General features: G+C 47.2%; 1 protein-coding gene across 1 annotated transcript; it reads right to left on the bottom strand.

The window, feature by feature from the left end:
• Positions 1–9,669: 9,669 nt before the first annotated feature.
• Positions 9,670–22,037, bottom strand: Pex26 (peroxisomal biogenesis factor 26). The gene is made up of 5 exons (XM_051203702.1): positions 21,492–22,037; positions 20,293–20,433; positions 18,390–18,685; positions 15,307–15,453; positions 9,670–12,370 (listed from the first exon to the last, which is right to left on the bottom strand). The coding sequence occupies exons 1-5, from the start codon at positions 21,707–21,709 to the stop codon at positions 12,267–12,269; spliced, it is 906 nt and encodes a 301-aa protein (XP_051059659.1). The 5' UTR covers positions 21,710–22,037; the 3' UTR covers positions 9,670–12,266.
• Between the last annotated feature and the right edge of the window lie 436 nt (positions 22,038–22,473).

Raw genomic sequence — 22,473 nt, 5'->3', positions numbered from 1 at the left:
GGGGGGGATTAGGAGCCTCTGTCCTTAGTTACCCACATTACTAACGGGCTCCAGATGTCCCTTTGTCTCCGCAGGTGGGGGCTGGATGGTTCCTATGCCTTGACCTCAGCAGACTTCCCTACCAAGGACCACTTCATACTTAAAGATAGAACCAGCCTTTGTGTTCTCCCTCTCTTCTCTGGCACCTACCCACCCCACAGGTCACTAAGAGAAATCAGTTCTTCAAGATGGGCTTGGAGCAGCTGCGGCCAGACGATGTGCCTCTGTTTCCAAACACAGATGAAGACACAACCTTCCCTTCTGCTCTAAGGAACCAGCAGAAAAACCTAAGCAGTGGTTTACTCTGTGGGCCCACCATCCACGTATTTGCCTATTTATGAGTTTCAAGTATCTTTGCACATGAGAAAGCATTGAACACACTTCCCACTGATACCTAGCCTCCAAGCTGAGACTTCCCACTCCCACTGCTCCAGACAAGTCACCTCCACAGCTGGCATTAACACACTCTCCATGGAGAGTGCTTGGGACAGACAGGCTAGGCCAGCAGCTCCCCTGCAGCATCACAGTGCCCACAGAGGGGAAGGGCCCAGGCAGGTCTTATAGTATAATAGCATAAAAAGGGAGACTCTGAGCGGATGGTGGCCCATGCCTTTAATTCCAATACTCAGGTAGCAGAGTCAGGCCAGATCTCTGTAAGTTTGAGGCCAGCCTGGTCTACAGTGCAAGTTCCAGGACAGCCAGGGCTACACTGAGAAAGTGCTATGACACAAAGAAATTCGGTCTTAAAAAGAAACCCAAAAATTAAAATATAAATAAATAAAAATGGAGACTCATAATTAAATTGTGTCCAACTCATGGCAAATGCTCAATAAAGAATGGTTGTTATTAATTCTCTTTCAGACTCCTATGCTTATCCTATTACTTCTTCTGTTCATTTATTACTTAATATTTTATATGCTTTGAATTACAGGTTGTGTGTGTATGTGTTTCAACACTCCTATAAAATTGCAACATCTATGTCATGTTGCTCAGCTTGGTGCCTGCCCCATCAGGGCTCAGAGAATACACCTGAATAAGTTAATTTTCAAGTCTTTTTCATAAGCCACTAAATGTACTATGAGTATGCTCTTAATGTCTCAGGATAAAGTTGATGATACAAGTAACTGGTGGCATTCAATTACATTCTATAATGGGATTTGATGGAACCTGACTACTCTACAAATGCTAAATCTTTTGATTCCAAAGAAATAAAAAGAATTTGACTGTCATTTATGGAATTGTTAGCATCTGCCCCCCCCCCCATTTCTGAAGCTCTAATCCCCAATGGGGTGTATTTGGAGATTAAAGAGAAGACCCTAGGTCTGAAGAGATGGCTCAGTTCTCAAGACCACTTGTTGCTAATGACAATTTAGCTGAGAAGAGTCATACCATTGGAAATGACAATCATAACTTGACAAACAAAACACAATCAATGGAACATGGGAATAAAATATTAACAGAAAAAAATTATTTCCATTCAGAGTCAAAACAAACTAACAGCTAAAACATCGCTTTTGGATGATGTACAAATCGCCTTCCAAAAGTGTTGGGAATAAAGAAGTCCACTGAAGCCCAAATAAAAGGATAACACATATTTATTTGGTGAACACTCCACACAATAATTGTAGGGTACCAACCACCAAGGTCTTCTGCCCTGGGGCGCTGGAGGCTGCAATCTGATCCTTGACCACCACCCAAAAGAGAAAGCACACAATTCTGCCTCCCTCCCCCCTTATCCATTCATATAGCACCCGAGACCATGCCTTAATGGCCAGTACCCCAAAGGCTACTGGCTGAACGAGGTCCTACAATGTTGCCTTTGCAGAGAACCAGGGTTCACTTCCCAGCACCCACATGGTAGCTCCTACCTTTAACTCCAGCTCCAGAGGTTCTTGGGCCCTCTCCCGGCCCGCTCAGGGTACACGTACACATATGCAGGCAAAGCATCCATACACATAAAGATTTTTTTTATAAAGGATAAGGCCCTAATCCAACAGGACTGGTGTCCTTATAGGAGGAAAGAGAGAGACTCTAGGAATGCACTACCATAGGCCATGTGAGGATACGGCAAGGAGGCCTTCTGCACACCAGGGAAATAGGCCACAGGAGAATCACACCTTACAGGTACTCGATCTTGGACCTTCAGCCCATGAAAATACATTTCTAACCTTCAAGCTGCCCAGTCTGTGGTATTTTGTTTTGTCAGCCTGAGCAGACTGGCAGTGGCTTTTAGAGTAAGAAATGTGTCCTGGGAGCTGGAGATGGCTCAGCAGTTAGGAACACTGACTGCTCTCCCACAGGACCCAGGTTCCATTCCCAACACCCACATGGCGGCTCACAATTGTTTATAACCCAGTCCAAGAGGATGCAATACTCTCCTCCGGGTTCCACTGTCACTTCATGCACGTGGTACCCAGACACATGCAGGCAACAAACAAACACACACACACACACACAGAGAGAGAGAGAGAGAGAGAGAGAGAGAGAGGGAGAGAGAGAGAGAGAGCATATCACATCACATACAACCTCAGAAATAGGATAATTTTACAAAGAAAGAAGTGTGTGCTTCTTTTTTATTTTTAAGCCTTCCTTCTTAAAATCATTTAACCTGAGCAATCCCAGACTGATACTCCCCAATCCCACCCCTACCCCATGTGTCCCCTCCTGAGTAGAAGTTTTGGAAGACAAAAGGACATGTTTTCCCCATCCCTGTAAGTGTGTGTGTGTGTGTGTGTTGTTGTTGTTGTTGTTGTTGTTGTTGTTGCTTTAACTGGGCCACAGGATGCCAAACATCTGGGTGTATCCATGAGAGCATTTCTGAACAAAATTAGCATCAAGTTAATCAGATGCCTTCCTACACATGGATGAGTTCACCCAAATGAAGAATAGGACAAGGCTAAGTTCCGAGTGACCTTCTGTGCTTTCTTGCATTTGGATTAGAACAGACACATTGGCTCTCCTAAGTCTGCAGCCTGCAGACTGCACATCTTAATGCTTTTTAGCCACAGTGAAATCATGGACCAATCTTTATGACCAACTCATTAGAACTGGGTATGTGGCTCAATGGTAGACCATTACCCTAGCAGGTACAAGCTTCTGGGTTTGATACCCAGCACTGCACATGTAAATGAAATAAATCTTTTTAATCTATATGAGGTAAATAAGTAAATAAAGTGTCATTTCCATTCCTTGGAGAAACCTAATACAATCCCCTTTCTGCAAAGAGAGAAACTGTGTCAAATCGAGGCTGTTTATGAGAAAGCAACCATCAACACTGTGAAAAGCCTTCTGAAGGAATTACCTCTACTTCTTCCACAGTCTGCCTAGCAGGTGTGAGTCATCTTCTTCTGGTATGCATTTCTGTACAGTGAGTTCATGTTAGTAGAATAATTAGGATGACTTCAAAGTTGAGCCATACTCATTTGAATAGGAGATATTGTCTACAGATTATACAGGAAAAAGTTGGTCTTCATAGGAATGACTATGTATAATATTTGTGTTTGTGGTATATGGTAGAGCTTTGTGCTAGACAAATGCTCAATAACTGATATATCCTTGGGTTTTTGTTAGTTTGGTTTTGGCCTTTTGTTTATTTGTTTATTTGTTTTTCCAGACAGGTCTCTGTCTCTCCTGAAACTAATGCATTCTGTAAACCAGGCTGACCTCCAACTCAGAAATCCACCTGCCTCTACCTCCCCAGGATTAAAGACATGGGCCATTATCAGCTTCTTTTTTACCTTTTATTCTTGAGACTTTTTCACTTATGTTACCTGGGCTAACCTTAAACTTAATGTTAGAATTTTGATCCATCAGTCCCAGCCTCCTGAGGAGCAGGGATCCAGGACTACTGGTGATATTCATATTTATTTGTGCAGTATTTCCTGACAGTGAGTAAACACTGTGCATTATTTCATTTACTTCTCACAACAGACTAAAGAGAATAAAATTTCATCATTTTTATTGTACAGAAAAAGAATTTGAGTCCTAGAGAAGCTGAATCTTAGTCCTCATTAGACAACTGATAAGAGGCAGAGCTTGACTTCATATCTAGGAGTCTGATGCCAGAGGCCTGAGCTCCAGTGTGGTTGTTGGCTGTGAACCCAAACTGGGAGGCCAAACCTTACATGAACAGGCTTGTCCATGCTTTACTGGCTTAGACTTTAAGAGTCCAGATATCTAGGATGGAAAGATCAAGGGAGAAGTGTCCATGTCCAGGTGCCCATGGCCTGTAACAGACAGCAAGTAATATCTTATCATGAGATAACCTGGATTCAAGAACTTGATATTGCTAATTAGTGTTGTGTGTCCCCTACCACCTTAAGTACACTCATATTTAAGTGTTAATATTCCAATACCATTATCGCAGAGTCTGAAGGGCACTTGCAAAAGGGAGGATGAACATTTTTTGGCCATAGTGACACAGGCACAGAGGCCCCCTTTTCAAGTCTCCATAGTTACAGCAGCTGTAATCAGGCTACCACCAGGGAAAAAGCAAATCTCAGGACAACTGTAAAAGCACCCAGTCCCACCAGCCCTTCTCCTAGGTCATTCTTCCAAAGTAATCATTAGGGTGCCTGGGTCACTTTTGTCTTAAGCGGGAGAAGACATCATCTCCACACTGGCTCTGAGTCTTCCACACACCCACTCATGCTGGCGGGCTGATGTCACAAATAGTAACTCTCAGAGCATCATCTCTTCAGCTTTAGCTCCAACTCCTGTTCAACTCACCTGCCTTGGGAATGGGAAGAGCTTTTTAATGACACTGTTAACCACACACGCCACACACATGGAACTTGGCAAGGAGTCCTTAGAGCTGAAAGGCAAGGACAGAGTCCATTAAGGTCAAGGGATGAAGACAAACTTTTATCTCTGTCACCAATTGCTTCCGACACCTTAGAGGCAGGCACCTAAAGCTGAGATCCCTCAAGACATCTAAAGCAATGTCACCTCAGGTTACCACCTGCATATATTAAAGAAACTGAGGTACAGGAAAGATGATTTGTCAAAGAAAGGGAAGGCAAGACATCAATTCACAAATTATGTTCTCAAGAACTGCACTCCAAAATACCATCCCACAATGCCCACTCACTTATACAGAGAAAGCACTCCATTGAATGTATAACTAAAAAAGCCAGGCTGGAGAGATGGCTCAGAAGTTAAGAGCACTGGCTGCTCTTCCAGAGGACCTGAGTTCAGTTCCCAGCACCCACATGGTGGCTGACAACCATCTGTAATGAGATGTGGTGCCCTCTTCTGGCATGCAGGGATACATGCGGATAGAACACTCTACATAATAAATCTTAAGGGGAAAAAAAGGGATTACTTATCCTTGGAGCTTGGCAGTAGTTGGTGCTTAGCATGCTCAAGACTCTGAGTACACACACACACACAGACACACACACAGACACAGACACACACACACACACACACACACACACACACACACGATACATGAGCATGTCTTTTGGCACCTATGAAAACAAGTCATTGTCACTCCTCTAGGAGACCATAAAGCCTATGAATGGGACAGACCACTACTCAGAGAGAGGCTAAGCTCAGAATTTTGTAGAGGTGTGAGTGTTTACTGGAAGGTGGCTACCATCCACTGCCAAAGAAAGACTGAGAATGGGTATGGTGGCATCTCTCGTAGGATCACAGGCGAGTTTGCCAGCTCCCAGCTTTGTACTAGACTAAGGAGAGGAAACAGGATCTCAGACAACCATTTGGAGAGGACCCAAGATGCAAAGTGGCTCCTTCCACTGAAACCCAGCTAAGACCAGTGATAACCAGGAGTGTGGCTTGTCCACCTGAGCCATCTTGGTGGAGCCACCAAGATTTGCCACTGCCAGTAGAGTGCTGGTGAGCTGAGCAAGGACATTACTGAAACAGGTACCAAAGCCGCTCCTTGCTCCTCCCGGCCCTCACTCCTCAGTCTTCATGTTGGCCTTAAAGGGTCCGCAACTTCTGCTGCTTCTATTCCTTCCTCCCTCTGACTCTCAAGACCAAAATACAACTCCATTCAACTCATCTTTATTACATGGTCTCCTACAAACATAGCCTCATTCTAGTTGCAACAGTGGAAGGTAAGAATTTGACCTCTGGTGCCAGTCAGTCTAGGTTCGAAGCTCAGCACCACTTAACAGCCAAGCAAAGCTGAGCAAGTTGCTGAGCCCCACTATAGCTTCTTTGCATTCTCCATCCCTGACCCACTGGTAGGTATGTTGCAAGATACAACTTGTTACCGCTTGGAAAGTGCTTAGGTACATCTCAGCAGTATGAGGCAGGAGGGACACTCTATTAGCCTCCTCAAAATGTGCCTCTTGACTGAATGAAATGAATGGTTTGTTATTAAGTGCGTGAGCATGTCTGAAAAGAGAAACGTATGCCAGTAGTTGCAACAGCATTGACCTCACAGGAAGAAGAACACAGCTGAGGAGTGAGTTGCTGTCAGGCTAGATAACCTATATATAAATGAACAGAGAACACTGGACACGAATGGGTTTGGGGCTAATCCAGTGAGTTACAAGAGCAAAGGCTGATGGTAGGACGGGGAACATGGCCGGGCAGCACAGGTCCAGGCTCTCTCTGTAGCTGGGAATGGGGTCAAGCAAATCCTGAGAGGTCAGGAACAGAGCTGGGAAACTGCCAAGTAAAGGTAATACTAGTCTCCCCGAGAGAGCAAGGGATGAGAAAAACAACCCCCACCACACCCCTGGAGCACTCTAACCGCTCACTCCTGCAGCACATGCCCCACCTCCCAACACAGACACACACTGTCCATGGCCCCACAGAGAAGGAGAAGGCAAGGTGCTGAGCATGGGATGGAGTGCTGCCACCCTGGGGAGAAAGCGCCGCCTGGCATGCTCCAAGTCTAGGAATCTACCCCCCAGTATAGGGGGAATAAGTAGGAATTATTTTTTTTTCCAGAACCTAACAGTCTCTCTCAAGTACAAACTGCTATTTCCTCCACAGGGTCTCAAGCTGCCAAGGTTATGTATTTATCATATATATGATAAAGATAATAAACTGAGGTATATATGATAAAGATAATAAATTGGGGGCTTATGCTGAGGGTTGGTAGCATGCACCTTTAATCCCAACACTTAGGCGACAGAAGCAGAAGGATCTCTGGGAGTTCAAGGCCAGCCTGGTCTACAAAGCAAGTTCCAGGACAGCCAGGGCTGAAACACACAGAAACCCTGTCTCAAAACAAACAAACAAAAATAAAATAAAATAAATCAGGGGCTAGCAAGCTGGATCAGGAGGTAAGGGTAGTTGCAGCCAAGCCTGAAGACGAAGTTTGATCCCTGAGATCCACATGATGAAGGGAAAGAACCAACTCTGACCTCCACACAGAAGCTGTGGCATGTATGTACACACACACACAGTGACTAAAGTTTTAAGTTTATAAGTTGGATACAATATGAAGTTAGTCATATACTTGATAGTAATTAGAATGATCACGGTAACACTGTAATCAATGATAGGCATGTTCTCTCTCAGAATCTTATTGCATTGTACACATTGAGGTTAACCAACGGCAACTGAAATTGTGAAAATCGTGACCTCGGACAGGTGGACAGGTTGAAGCAATTGCTTTTAAGTCAGGGAAAACAGCTGGGTGGTGGAGGTTATGTTTGGCGTGGGTGAGACCCAGAATTACACCCATCCCCAGCACCATGAAAGAGGGGAGCATGTGTGTTATCAAAGGCTGGAACTAACTAACATCTGGACCTACTTAATCCCAAGAGCAGCTTACGAAACGGCTCAAGGCTTCCTGCCCATTGCACTTCTAGTTCACCACACTAAGGGAGGGGAGAGCACAGGGGGCCACACTTAAGCATTTCTCAGCTAACTTCCAACCGGCAGAGTGAGGTCAGCTGGGGCCAGGCCACAGCAGCTTGCCTAACTAAAGCAGAGGTGAACTCACCAAAGAGGGGCAGAGGTCAAAGTGCACTAACTGCAGCCTTTCCATGCAGAGAGAGGAAAGTCAGGCCAGAATCCCTGGCAGTTCCCTGTAGGCTGTCATATGAAACTTTTCTCTTTCTGTCATTCCTTCCGGCAGCTTCAGAGGCAGACTACAGGCTTAGGGGAAATGTGGGAGTCCAGACAGAGCGCACACACAGGCCAGGCCTGCCCTCCAGCCAGACACACAGACACTGCTGCTGGGACAGTGACCACAGGGCTACTCTGGCAGCTGCTCTGTGTGAAGTGACAGGGAAGAGCTCTGACCATCTTCCGTGGATCTTAAGCCAGGAAGAGGGAGACAAATCCCAGCAATGTGACAGGCGTAGGAGGACAGGGATGCCAGCACTCAGGAATCAGAAACAGGACTGTCACTTGAGCCAGGAGTTCAAGGCCAACCCAGGACCATGGCCAGACACCACCTCAAAAGTTGTTTTTTGTCTGTTTTTAACTCTTAGATTTATTTATGTGTTTAAGTATTTTACCTGCATGGATGTGTAAGTACCACTTACATGCCTGGTACCTGAGGAGGTCGGAGGAGGGTGTCAGATCCCCTGGAACCGATAGCAGCTGGGAAGCAAACTAAGGTCCTCTGCAATAATAATGAGTGATCTTAACCACTAAGCCATCTCCCCAGCCCTTGTTTTTTGTTTTTAAACAAAAAAGTGATCTTGTTCTATAGCTACAAAAAATAAGGCAAATCAACGTGTGCTTACAGGGGACAAAGTCCCCTTGATTCATGAAGTTGTCGTTTTCTTTCCTTTTGAAGTGTGGCCAGGGTGTGCAAAAACAGTAGTGTACTATTATTGTGTAAGAGAAAGGAAAACTTGAAGGGTGAGTGAACATATCTGATGATACCAACAGCAGTTGCCCTGGGGCAGAAAATGAGGCCTGGGAATGAACGTGTGGAAGGGACAGGCTTCTCCCCATAATTTATACCTTATGCATTGCTTTGTAAGTGTAAAACTCTAATATGTTTATGTCTTCATATACATTACGTGCATATGTACATGCAAATGTACATATGTGTGTATACATGCAAAGAGCATGGGACATTATGCAAATTCCATCTTCTCAGAACTTCATGTCCTCCTTCAGAGGCTAGCTCTCCTGCTACCTGCCCCCTTCCACCTGACCCCAGCCACCCACACCAGCCCAGCCTCCTGTCAAGCTCAGGACACCTGCTCCAGCTGCCCCAAGCACCCCTCCAGTCAGAATGTCTGTTCTACATCACACACTGGAGACCCCTGGAAGTGGATTGAGTCTGTCTAGTTTCCCCTCTCTGATACATCTGCCTGTTAACAATGAACTCCAGCCAGAGAGTGGCAGAGAAGGCTGGGACAGAGGAGGCAGGGTAAGAACACTAGGAAGGTCAGGAGGCCTGGGTCTTATTCAGCCTGTGACTCAGGACAAATGGTTTCACCTTTCTGAGTCTCAGTTTCGTTAACTGAAAAAGAAGGTGGCTGCAAGGTACCATCTGCAACTGACACTCTCTATACCCAACACCTCCCAATCCCAGGATGCACTGCTCTTCTCGGACATCGATCCCCCTCTGAAACTGGCCAGTATGTGTGGTGCCTTGAATGGCACTATTCAAATGCAACCAGCATAAGACATTTTAAACATTTTAGAAACTGCACTACAAAAAGTAGAAACAGCTGAAAATAGTTTCAATAGATTTTATTTAATCCGATATACCCAAAATATTATCATTTCAACAGTCAATCAATATAAAAATTTTTGTATTTCCATATTTTTGTTTTAGCTTTTGTTTTTACATTTTGGTGTTTGGTCTTTGAAATTGAGTGTGTATGTTTTACAGTGACAGAATGTGTCTACATAGACGAGCCACAGTTCATGCTCAAAAACCAGCTTTGGCTCCTGTACTGGTTTACCAAGAAGGCCCGCCCTTCACTTTGACCTTGCTACGCCCAGAGCTGAGGACCAGCCTACATGCTAGGAAAGGCCAAAGTAACAGCAGCAGTTTTGGTTGCAAGTTCCTCACCTGACAGGCAGGTGGTTAGGGCTGGGTACAGACAGCCCTGCAGTATTCAGGACAATAACCAGAGCCCCACAGGCTACCAGGTGGACAGTGAGGAACAGCAGGAGAGAGCAGAAAGACAAGCTGGGCACAATCAAGCTGTATGTTCAGGATTTCGTAGCATAGCGCAAGTACCCGCTTCAACCCTCTACTCATTCACCCCTCCGAGCACTGGTACATGTTCAGCTGGGCCTCAGCTCAGCCACCACTCAGGGCAGGAGAAAGTGCCAAAAGCTTCCTAAGTGCCCGTTCTGTCATGTGTGAGCCCCTGTGAGATGAGGGATGACTTAGAGGTGAGAAGGCGGAACTCTGCTCAGTAGTCACCCATACCGTAGGGCAGGGATGTGAGCCTTGCTCTGCACCTTCAAAGAGCTTCCAGCACTACCCCACCACTGGCAAGTCACCACGCAGGAAGGGCATGAGACGGGCCGGGAAGCAGAAAGAGCTATGGAAGGATGTTAGGGACCCTTGAGCAAGCCTGAAAAGCCAAGGGTCTCCTGGGACAGAGCTGCTGTAAGACCCTCTAGGATTAACAGCTAAGCCACCGTGGAGAGGCCTGAGGAGGGCCGGGCAGCCAGAATGCAGCAGCATGCCCAGGGGACAGGGTAGCACAGCAAATGAGCAGTCAGCCAAACGTCCAAACACTGGGCCTAAGTTTCTAAGAAGAATCTAGATCTCTATCCTTGTGGGCCACGGACGCCATTAAGGGTTCTTTTTTCTAGATGGATGTTCAGACTCCCATTTCAAAAACCATTCTCATAAGGTGCACGAGTCACAGATAATCCAAGAAGCTGGTGAGTGGAGTTCTAGGCCACGCTGGGCAACAAGAGTGAGACTGTCATCTCAAAAGCAAACAAGACAGGAATTACTGTCAAGTGGTCTCAGCCCTTCCTGGTTCCGTTTCTTTCCCCAGTCATCTGGGGTCTGCTTAAAGGTCATATACAAAATGACAGGGAAAGGTTGCCATGGTCCCCAAGGCTTCAGGATGCAGATGGACTTCTAAATATCTGTGAGGTTTCCTCTTCTAAAGAAAAGCTGTTGACTCACAGTTCCTTAAAATCAACCAGCAAAAAGCTAGCCGGCCCTGCGCGTTCTTATCATCCACGCTGAGGGAGATAGGGTGACAGAGGCTGAGGGCCTCCGTCCTGGTGACACCAGAATGAAATGCAATTTACTTACACAGAAACACACGAGGCGTTTGTGGTCATCAAAAGAAATACCGAGACACATCCAGTGCCTCCCCGCTGCGGTCTGTCCCTTTGGCCCCCATCGGCCCCCCCTTGGCCCAGCCCCCACGGCTCTTCCAACTCACCTGATTACCCAGTTCCATTTTCGGCTCTCAGCTCTGAGACTGGCCTACTTTTCGGGCCACACGAGCAAAGAAACTTGGGCGTTTTACAAACAACAGACCACAACTAGGACAACGGGGCACAGAGAAGGGACCTGCCGCAGTGTGCACCAAGGAGAAACAGTGAGGAGACGACTTAGCGGGACAGGCCAAAGGGTGGTGGGGCCCAGTGGGAAGACAGTGAGTTCAAGAGAGCGCTGCTTGGCCCCTGGCATACTGGAAAGCTGAGCTAAGACTGAGCGGCACCAAGCAAGATCACATTCCCCAGAGATAAGGGCGGGCAGCCTCACTTTGCTCCCAGTGGTCACCTGGGTGGGTCAGAAGCCACGGTCTGCCTGCCTAGCAAAAAGCCTCAGGCAGATGCCTCTTGCCCCACAGTGGGAGGGGGATGGTGCACTGGCTGGGAATCATGATATCTGTGGGAGGAGCATGGGAGAAGAGTCACCTCTCGTTTCAAACACTGCCCTGTGGCGCAATTCTCAGAGGTAAGTTTTTCAGACGCAAAGGCTCACAAGATGTGTGTGAGCTCCCTGACCTGGAAAGTCACCCTCTGCCTTTGTCAAGAAAATGGGATGTTTCAAGACATTTCCGGTTCCAGAACCCCTCCTTTTTTGAGGAGCTGTTGCTCCGGGCAGCCAGGCCTCTGTTCTGGATAGCTGGGCCTCAGGCACCTCTATTCCTACACACCCTTGAAGCCAGTCACGATGGAATTCCAAAGGGAGGGCTCAAAGGCAGCTCACAGGCCTTGGCCACTTTCTAGAATGAAGTGGGCCCACCACCACGCCCCCCACCTGGGGCTCAGCCACAGGACTCAACTCTGCTGCTTCTGTAGATGTGGACTGTGAGAGGTCAAGGCGGCCAGGGTAGGACCACTCAGTCACGGAGGGCCAGTGGGTAGAGCCGAGAGAGTGTGGCCTTCCGGATCCGGCGGAAGAGGTGGGCCAGCTGGTAGAGGAAGGGCAGTGAAGAAGGGGTTGCTGTGGGGAAGGAAAGACTATCATGAGTGTTCTTCCCTCAGCCCTCCATGGTGGCTGGAAAATGCATCTGGGCTTTCAGAAGCCTTCTCAACAACAAGGAATTTCTCTTTCTCTGAGATATGTGTTCTCTACTCGAATTACAATAATCTTAAATGTTCTAGAAAGAAATCCAGACTTATTACATCGCAATCTTTCTAGTATATACACAGGTGCTGGTGACTCCCAAGAGAAGCCCACACCCGTGCCTTCCAGGTGTGCCTTCCAGGTGTGCCTTCCAGGTGTGCCTTCCAGGTGTGCCTCGTGTGCTTCCTTCTGAGTACCTCTTTTTATTTTTATACTTTTTAAAATTAATTTAGTTTTCACATTCCAATCCCAGTTCCCCCTCCCTCCTCTCCTGCTTCCCCCACTGCCCCCCCAACTCCTCCCATCTGCTCCATGAAGAGGGTAAGGCCTCCCCTAGGAAGTCTACTAAGTCTGTCCCATCATCTCATTAAAGCAGGACCAAGGCACCTCTGGGCAAGGTGTCTCTCCATACAGAACGGGCTCCACTCAGTCAGTTTGTGCTTTAGTGTTAGATCTTGGACCCATTGCCAGTGGCCTCATATACTGTCCCAGGCACACCACTGTCACCTATAGTAAGGGGGAGTCCCTCTCTTTCTTAACTCCCATGCTTAGGCCTGTATTAAAATATCTGTATTGGGGCTGGAGAGATGGCTCAGGGGTTAAGAGCACTGGCTGCTCTTGCAAAGGCCTGGGCTCAGTTCCCACCATCTATATGGAGGCTCATAACCATCTGTAATACCAGTTCCAGGGGATCCAACACTTCTGGCCTCCAAGAGCACCGGGCATGCATGTGGTACACACACATACATACAGACAGACAGACAGACTCATAAACATTTTGTAAAGTCTAAAAAATGCTTATTAAGCACCAGCTCGTGAGAAAAGTAAATACAGCAGCGATGGCTGCTGCTGGGGGGGGGTCATTTTTTACCTTTCTATGCCTTCTCAGTTTGGAGCCCTATGACCGTATTACCTATGTAACCACAAATTACACTAAAAATAGGTAAAAATCTACCATTTGTTTATTTTCCTTGTTTGGGTTACATAGTTAAAAACCGAACAGGAAATATATATTTCCATCTTTGTTTTGGTTTGATTTGGGGAGGTGGTTTTATTTTGTTTGAAGCAGGGTCTTATGTAGCCCAGGCTGGCCTGGGACTTCTACATGCAAGGATAACTGGCCCTCTGATCTGTCTTTGCCCCCTAAATGCTGGGACCTCAGGGATGTGCCACCATGCCAGGTCTCATGTGGTGCTGGGAACGGAACCTAGGGCTCAGTACATACCGGACAAACATGGTATCTCAGCTCATCCCTGGTCTCCAAATAAAAAATACATACTTCTTTCTTAAACAGAAGAAATACCCCAGGTCCTTAGAAGGCTGAGGCAGGAGCTTAGCTGGAACCAGAGGTTGAGGCCAGGCTGGGCAACACAATGAGGCGCACACAGACCTGCCCCTCAAATGGGGAAAAGCGGTATTTAGAGCTAAGGAGAAGACTCAGTGGGTAAAGTACTGAACAGCCATGTGAAAGCCAGGCATGGTAGGAGCACGAGCCTGTAATCCCAGGGCAAGTTCCAAGTTTGGTGAAGAGAGACTCTCTCGGAAACTAAAGCGGAAGCTATGTATGCCATCTGCCACCAAAAATGACCTCTAGCCCTCCATACATGTCATTTTTCTTTAAAGCAACTGACCTCCTCCTTCCAAGTTCCATTTGCAGCCCACCCCCAGGTCCTCCCCTCCTGAGGACCAGGACACATTTGGGGAAGCTTTGAGTGGCCCAGGACACACCCAAGTTCAAACGGCTTTCTGTCCCACCATTTAGGAGATCAGCATTTATGACACAAAAGTGTTTAGGGGAAGTCATAAAGAATTTCTAAATTCTTATCGCATCTACAGAGTAGAAGTCAGGGACAGACATGAACCACACAGACTAGCCATCCCTTTCTTAAATGTATTTTTCCAGGCTGAGAGTCTGCTTCCCACATCAGGTGTAGTTGCTCACCTGTCTTTTTCAGGGTTTCTGGAAGTTGCAAGTGACTTTCCTGTGTAACTGTCCAGAGGGGACATTCCTGCTCACAGTCCAGCAAAGAGTTAAACAAACCCTGACTAAAGAAAAGGGGAAGAGAGGAAAACAGGGACCTAAAGTCGAAAGGTAGCAGCTTTAAAAACAGGCAAGTTGTGTGACTCTGGTCTAGTCACTTTGCCTCTCTGGTTATCGGATTTCTCAACCAAAAATGAAAGAAAATGAATGAATCAAATTAAAGATTTTCATTTCCCCTTGGATTTGAAAGTTGTGTGATTCTACCCTACACTAAATTCTTAAAAAAAAAAAAAAAAAAAAAAAAAGAGGCTAGGTCACAATTCATAGAGCAAAGGTAAGACAGAAAACCTGGCCTGGGGATGCACACCTGTAATGCCAGCATTTGGGAGGCTGAAACAAAAAAGTTAGAGGACATTCTGTACTGACAGTGGTCTTTTTCACACACCCCCAATAGTGGTCCAATGTCTGCACATCTGGGTGACCACACCTCAGGAAACAACCAGGTGTGTTCCCAAGTCTCACTTGGAAAGCTCATCTCTATGTCACAGTGAAGGAGAATAGACTCTATTTTAGGTGTCTTTTAACGATGAGGAAGGCATCCTTATCTTGCATTCTGACTAGAGGTCATCCCTCTAGTCAGAGCAGAGGCCGACTTCACTGGCAGAGCAAGAAATGTTCTATCCTAGGTTCTTTCTAGGCCTGGCCTCTCCTGCCAGGTGAGGTGGACTCCTGTTTTTTTATGGGAGAGGCTCAGAGAACAATGTCACAGGGGGTGGCTCTGTCCCAGCAACCCCTGCCCTCACAGGCCCTGCTGTAGGTGCCCTTTACTCACCTGGGTCAAACCGCAGAACCAACAGACAGAGTATCAAGGCAGCCAGGAGGCTCTTTTTGAAGGGCCGAGAGAGAAGGTGACTCACCACAGAGTCCCAAAGCTGGCGAAGCAACCTCAGCAGTGACATCAGCTTATGGGAGAATGAACCTGAGCAAGGGACACAGCATGACAGGGCGAGTCAGGTAAATCAACTTCCCCGGCTCTGAACTTTGAGCCAGATCTGAAGAGCCAACCAAAATAGGATGAGAATGATTCCCTTGCACAGCTCATGAAATAGTTCAATGGAAATGCTAAAAGCTCTAAAAACAGCATTGTTTGTTTATAGGATGAGAATGATTCCCTTGCACAGCTCATGAAATAGTTCAATGGGAATGCTGAAAGCTCTAAAAACAGCATTGTTTGTTTGGAGGTTCCATTTGGCTTCTGCCGTGATGAGGACGAATCCATGACCTTGCAGATGCTTGTGAGTGTTCTACTACTCAGCAGCACCCACAGCCGTTTTAAGGACTGCGTGAAGACACAGTCAGCGCACACGAGACCTACTCCGCTGTGTAAGCATTGTCTGAGAACAGCCCCCTTATTTTACAGCATTCCTCAATGTTACAAACTGGTGTGTAAAATAACTCAAGTCTTACTAGTGACACATTAACACAGAGAAATGAAGGGCCTTTAATATATGCAGTAAAGAATTCAAGACTGGGATTGTGGAATAAAATCGTGATTACTAGTAGCCCAAAGACAAACGGTGCCAGTCCTGACAGAAGCCCCTGGACTTGCCACAGGGGTTATGGTTGTGCTGTTGATTTCCATGTCATTTGGGAAGAGAAACAATGACCCCACCAGACTGGCCAGTGAGCAAGCCAGGGGAGCATTTTCTTGATTAATTATTGATGCATATGAGCCTATCCCACCATCCCTGGGTGGTGGTCCTGGGTTTATAAGAAAGCAAGTTGACAAACTTTGTTGATTCCCCAAGGAAGGCCTTACCCCCTCTGAGGAGCGGATGGAAGGGTGGGAAGGGTAGGAGATGGGAAGTGAGGAGAAGGAGAAATGTGGTGCACACCTTTAGTCCCAGCACTCGGGAGGCAGAGGCAGGAGGATCTCTGTGAGTTCAAGGCCAGCCTGATTGGTCTGTAGAGCAAGTTCCAGGACAAGCTCCAAAGTTGTACAGAGAAACCCTGTCTTAAAAAAAAAAAAAAAAAGGAAGAAAAAAGAAAGAAACCCATTGCTTTGTAGTGTAACCTTTAAAACTAATAAAAATAAAACATAAAAAAAAAAAAAAAAAACCAGGCTGAACAAGCCATGAGGAGCAAACCAACAAGCAGCACCCCTCCCCCCATGCCTTCCACATCAGTTCCTGCCTCCAGGTTCCTGTCTTCAGTTCCTGCCCTGACTTCCTTTAATGATGGACTATGATAGGGAAGTGTAAGTGAAATAAACCCTTTCCTCCTCAAATTGCTTTCTGTCATAGTGTTTTATCACAGCAATAACCTAACTAAGGCAAAGGTAGAAGGCCTGGCAGCCACAGGCAACTCCTGAACCAGTAACCTGCCAGCAAAGCAGGCGTACAGGCGTACAGGGCCACAGAGAAAAGTACTTTGGAGAACAGGCTTTCCTGTACATTTTAAAAAGAAGAAAATGTAAAAATTCCTAAGGCGTCCAAAGACAGAAGATACTGGAAGAAGGCAAAGCCAATTAATTTTGTTGTTGTTGTTCTTCTCTGAAATGGATATTTTGTTTCTGATGGGGGCTAAGTACATAAAAATATATTCAGTGTGGAAGTATAAAATCCAATGCAAAACTTCACAGATTCTGTTCTGAATGGCTATTCAAACTGTATAGAAGATCACTGAACAGTACAGTCTTTCAGTCTTGTTAATTTTGATGTGTGTTTTATTTTGTTGTTTTGTTTTATTTTGTTTAATTTACAATCATTTTTGTCATATCCAAATTTTTATTTAGTTTATTTATTTCACCACACAATAAAGCAATATCATAGCAAATAAAAGGGGTGCAACCTTTTCTATAACAAAGTTTATACACACACAAAACATGTACGCACGCACACACACACACACACACACTATATGTTCAGTTCCTGGTATCCACATTCGGGGGTTCACAACTGCCTACAACTCCAGCTCCAGGGAGATCTCTAGCCTCCATGGGTACCTACATTCACACACACATATCCATACACAGACACATACATAGGCACAATTTAAAATAATAAAAATAAACCTTTAAGAAGGGACAGAAGGGCCTGGTCCAGGAGGCAGGTAATGTTCTAACCTCTGGAGCAGCCACACACAGGCCAAAGGAAGGGGACTGAGAAGAGTGAGGTTTGGGGCGAGGGGCCTTAAAGTTCCTGTAACAGAACAACCCACCCCCAGCTCCACATTGCTGCCTTGTAAGAATGCTACCAGAAGACACTGGATAGCACAAGTGCATACTAATGAACCAGGCAGACCTCGGCTAAAAAACAAAACACTCTAAAGCTCCAGTTAAGTGACGGCAGATAGGTGGAGCAGAAAGACCCAAAGCTGAAGGAGGTCATTTCTATTTCATGAGTTAAGCTGTGTGTGTCTATTAGGGCCAGCATTTAAAGGAGGAGTAACAGCTCCCAGGCCAGCATGATAGAAGCAAAAAAAAAAAAAAAAAAAAAAAATCTAGTGAAAGGCTAATCAGACCCCAAAGGAAGGTGACTTTTCTTTCTTTTTGGTTTTGCTTTTTTCAAGACAGGGTTTCTCTGTGCAGCCCTGGCTGTCCTAGAACTCACTCCATAAGCCAGGCTGTCCTTGGACTCATAGAGATCCACCTGCCTCTGCCTCCCAAGTGCTGGAGTTAGAGTGTACACTACCACAATCAGCCTTTAATCCCTGCAATTTGGAGACAAATCAGGGTGAGGGGAGCCAGCGACAGCTCCCCATATGTAGACTCTCCATGCCCTCCTACTTCTAGCTTGGTTTGGAATATAACACAGGGGCTTTCCATTCTGTGACTTAAATCCTTAAGTTCCTAAACTTGGTGCAGGTGATGCCACAGGACCCCTTTGCAGAGGCCAGAGAGCCCTGATGTCCTACCTTCCTGGCTCAGCTTCTGCTGCTCCTGAGAACTCAAGCACTCCTGTGTGTCCTTTTGCCTTGCTGTGCAGATGGCCTGGAACACTGCTTCCCGCTGCGCCTCGCTGAAAGCTGCAGAACCCACTGCCAGCCCCTCAGCCTCTGACAGGCGGCCCAAGGGTAGCAGCACACGGAGCAGGTGGAGTTCTGCCAGTGATCTGTACTCAGGAAGGCCCTGGTTGTCTGGGTCTTGGAGCCAGGCATCAGCCACAGCCAGCACAGCTCCCGGCTCTTGCATTTTGCTGTATAAAAGGATGCTGTGTCCCCAAAAGAGAAGAATCAGTGCTCTACAGGTGGCTCATTTGCAAAACCACAGATTTCTGCAATCCCACCCTCCCAGGTCCTCCAGACCTTCCCTGGGGGGACATAGACACTGGTAAAAATTAAAAACTGGAAGTTTGGAGAGTTAGTGATTAATAATGCGTACTTCTCTCAAGGAGGACTGGAGTTTGATTCACAGCACTCATATTGCACAGCTCACAACTACCTGTAACTCCAGCTCTGGGATATACAAGGGCACAGGTATTCATGTGCACACATGCATGTGCATGCACACACACACAATTTTTTAAAATAATAACAAATTTGTTAAGAATTAGAGATTGTGCTGGGTGGTGGTGGCACACACCTTTAGTCCCAGCACTTGAGAGGCAGACGCAGGTGTATTTCTGTTGAGTTTGAGGCCAGCCTGGTCTACAGAGTGAGTTACAGGACAGGCTCCAAAGCTACACAGAGAAACCCTGCCTTGAAAAACCAATAATAATAACAACAACAACAATAATAATAATAATAATTACAGATTGCTAGCAAGGAATGGTGGCACAAACCTTTAATCCCAGCACTTAGGAGGCAAGGCAAGCAGATCTCTGTGAGTTCAAGGCTAGCCTGATCTACAAAATTAGTTCTAAGACAGCCAAAGCTGTTACACAAAAAAAAATTTTTTTGGAGGTTGAGGTCTTGAGAGATGGCTCAGAGGTTAAGAGCACTAGCTGTTCTTCCAAAGGACCCAGATTCAATTTTCAGCACCCACATGGAGGCTCACAACTGTCTGTAACTGCAGTTCCAGGGAATCCAACACCCTCTTCTGGCATGTGGGCATCAAGCATGCATATAGTACATACATAGGATGCATGTAGTGTATACGTACAATGTAGTGCTATGCATGTAATACATTCAGGCAAAGCACCCACACACATAATAAAACAAAAAGTAAAATATTTTTTAAAAGAGCATTAGCTGTACAATCCTGAGGATCTCAATTGGGGACCTGGCGCTCAAGTAAGAAGCCCAATGTGGTTCTACCCACATCTGTAATTCCAGCATTGAGGGGTGAGAGACAGGAGGGCCACAGGACTTGCTGGCTAACAGCCTAGCCAAGAAAGAATGTGAGTTTCAGCTTCAGGAAGAGGCCCTGTCTCAAAGGAATAAAGCAGAGAATGACGGAGGACTCCAAATACCCTTCTCTGATCTCCATGCACGCGCGCGCGCACACACATACACACACACACACACACACTGCTTATACACACACCCACATACACGAAACACACACCAAAAAAAATTATTTTAGGAATTAGAGAACTCTAAGAGGCAGCAGGAAGGTTGGTTGGCCCTGTCCTCTCATTAGCCTGCTTACTCCTAACCCATGTGCACTCTCTCTTCTTGTATCCTACTCCCAAATGCAGCCTCCCTCATCCTCGGCTGCTGTGGTTTGTGGTCTGAACAAAGTGGGGAGGAGACCCGAACCTGAAGGGAAGCTGACAGAGAAGGAGGACAGAGGAGTCATGAGACCTGACTCAAGACCCCTGACTCAAGAGAGGACTTGAGTTCCTACACTGACCCAGGGTCAGCACCAAGGGCTTACCACAGCTCCAGGACTTTGGGAGGAAGCCTTTCAGGAACCTGGTAATACTGGAGGACCCAGGACAGGACTTCTCTCCACCGATCCATTTCTGCCAGAGCCTGGATCGCCACGACACACAGGGAGCACTTCACCTCCACAACACTGTCAGCAGAAAGACACGAGTCAGGTTTAGAAGTGCTCCCCCTCACTCCGTTCCCTCTTCCACCCAGACTGGTACCCAGCTTCCAGGTGGGAAGCTACCACCCTTACCTTTTCTGCTATAGATTGGATCAGGCCTCACCACTGGTCTCTTGCGCCGCCCCCCCCCCCCCATCCCCGGCAAATGAGCCATTGCCCAATGCACATCTTTGCATCCTGTGGGAATCAGAGTTGAATGAGCTGGAAAGTAATCCTGTGGGAATGGCACACAGCAAACATACAGCCACCTGCTGTGTGTTGAAGGAGAGTTGAGTGTCAAGAGTTTGCTTAGTGACAAGTGGGCTTGGAGTGAGGTGCCTGGCTGGGTGTTCATATAGGAACTCAACTGGCCTCTTAGAACTCTCTATGTCCAGATGGCCATAAGCAAAGCCCTCAACATCCACTGTGCAACCCCTGCTCCCCCCCTCCCAAGACCACAGCCGATTTCTCCAGTTTTTGCTTCCCTGCTATCAAATTTGACTATTCATTCTGCCTACTCCCTTAGGGCTCACAGGGCCCTAAGGAAGGTAACAAACCACAGAGCAGTGGTGCCCCCAGCTGCCAGAGGAGGCCTATGCATTAGAAAGAGCAACCCAGGACAAGGATTTCCTAAAGTAATCCATCCAATCCTTCAACAGGACCAGACCACACTTCTGACTTGACCCCCTCCCCCGTTTTCCACGATCTGACATGGACCCGAGTGAACAGGGGGTGGGTCCCCAAAGGAGGCCTCCTGCTACCTGCTTACTGAACCTCTTATGACTGAACACTTAATAGACATTCACCCTGACCTCCTGCACTGAATGTATGAGCAAAGAAATGGCTGTGGCTTCCCCCTCCATGATTTGATTTCTTCTTTGTACAGTGACCCTTTCTTCCTCAGTAGCACGTGTGCAGAATGAGCAACCAGCCTCTCCCAGAGAAGATCCCCTACTGAAAGCAAGGTGTAAGGTTGGTGCAATCTGGCACTGCCAGAAATTCATCCCCAAAAGGATCAGAAAAGAACGCAGCCCCGCACGTACGTGCCACTTGTGGGCTCCTCGGCTAGGCTCTGCCAAGCCCGTTCGCAAGTCTCTAATGCGGCATGGAAGTCCAGATGCACCACCAACAGGTCGGCCGCCTCCTCCAGCAGGTGCACCGCGGGCGACACAGCCGGAAGGGCACGCGCAGGCTCGCTGCTCCGCAAAGGGCCCCCGAGCCCTTTCAAGGGGGCTGCAGAAGTCGAGGCGTCGCTTTTCATAGTCACTCTGGTCTCGGCCGGATCTCCTCACAGGTCTGGGCCTCCTGGAAATCCGGAATGGGCCCGGGAGATGAGCGGCAGGCGTCGTACTCTTACCCTCCACGCCTCTCCAGGTCAGTTCCTAGGAAAGGACCATGAAGACGCTGGACCCGAGGCACAGCCTGCGCTCACCGGTAGCCTGACTCTTGCGGGACTGGCCTGCGCCTAAGTCGAGATACTGCCAAACGCCAGGCATTCGCTCCTCTCGCTCCTCGACAAGTGCTGGAAGGATCTGAGCTCCCAGAGTTGCAAGAACCCACAGAGGTGGACACCTCCGCCTCCAATCCCCCGCCACTAGGGCGCATGCGCGCGCCCTGGGGCGCGGGACTCTGGGAGTTGTAGTCCTGGCCTCTTGATCGGCGACGCTAAAGGAAGCGTTCCCACTACAACCTCAAACCTCTGGTACCCAAGGACTGTCATCCTCCAAAGAACGCACCAGCCCCCCAGCTTTGGGTTGGAATAGATGGGGCAGCTGAACCATTAGTAATTGCCTACGTCCTGTGAAATACGATCCTGTTCTTACTAACCGGAAGTGGCCGGTCGGAAGAAATTCCAGTAAGGAGGTGGAGTTACCTGCACCTTTATTCCGAACTTCGGAAGGGGTGCCTTGAAGATGTCCACTGGGGGAGCGTAGGACAATGAAACACCGAAGCTAGCTTTTTCCCCTTCGTTAGTTTTAAAGTGTGGCACAGTGCAAAGTGTTTCCTGCGTATTCTTAGTTATTT

The sequence above is a fragment of the Phodopus roborovskii genome, unplaced genomic scaffold (genome assembly GCF_943737965.1).
Source record: "Phodopus roborovskii unplaced genomic scaffold, PHOROB, whole genome shotgun sequence".
NCBI lineage: Eukaryota > Metazoa > Chordata > Mammalia > Rodentia > Cricetidae > Phodopus > Phodopus roborovskii.
This window is presented reverse-complemented; position numbering and strand designations above follow the sequence as displayed.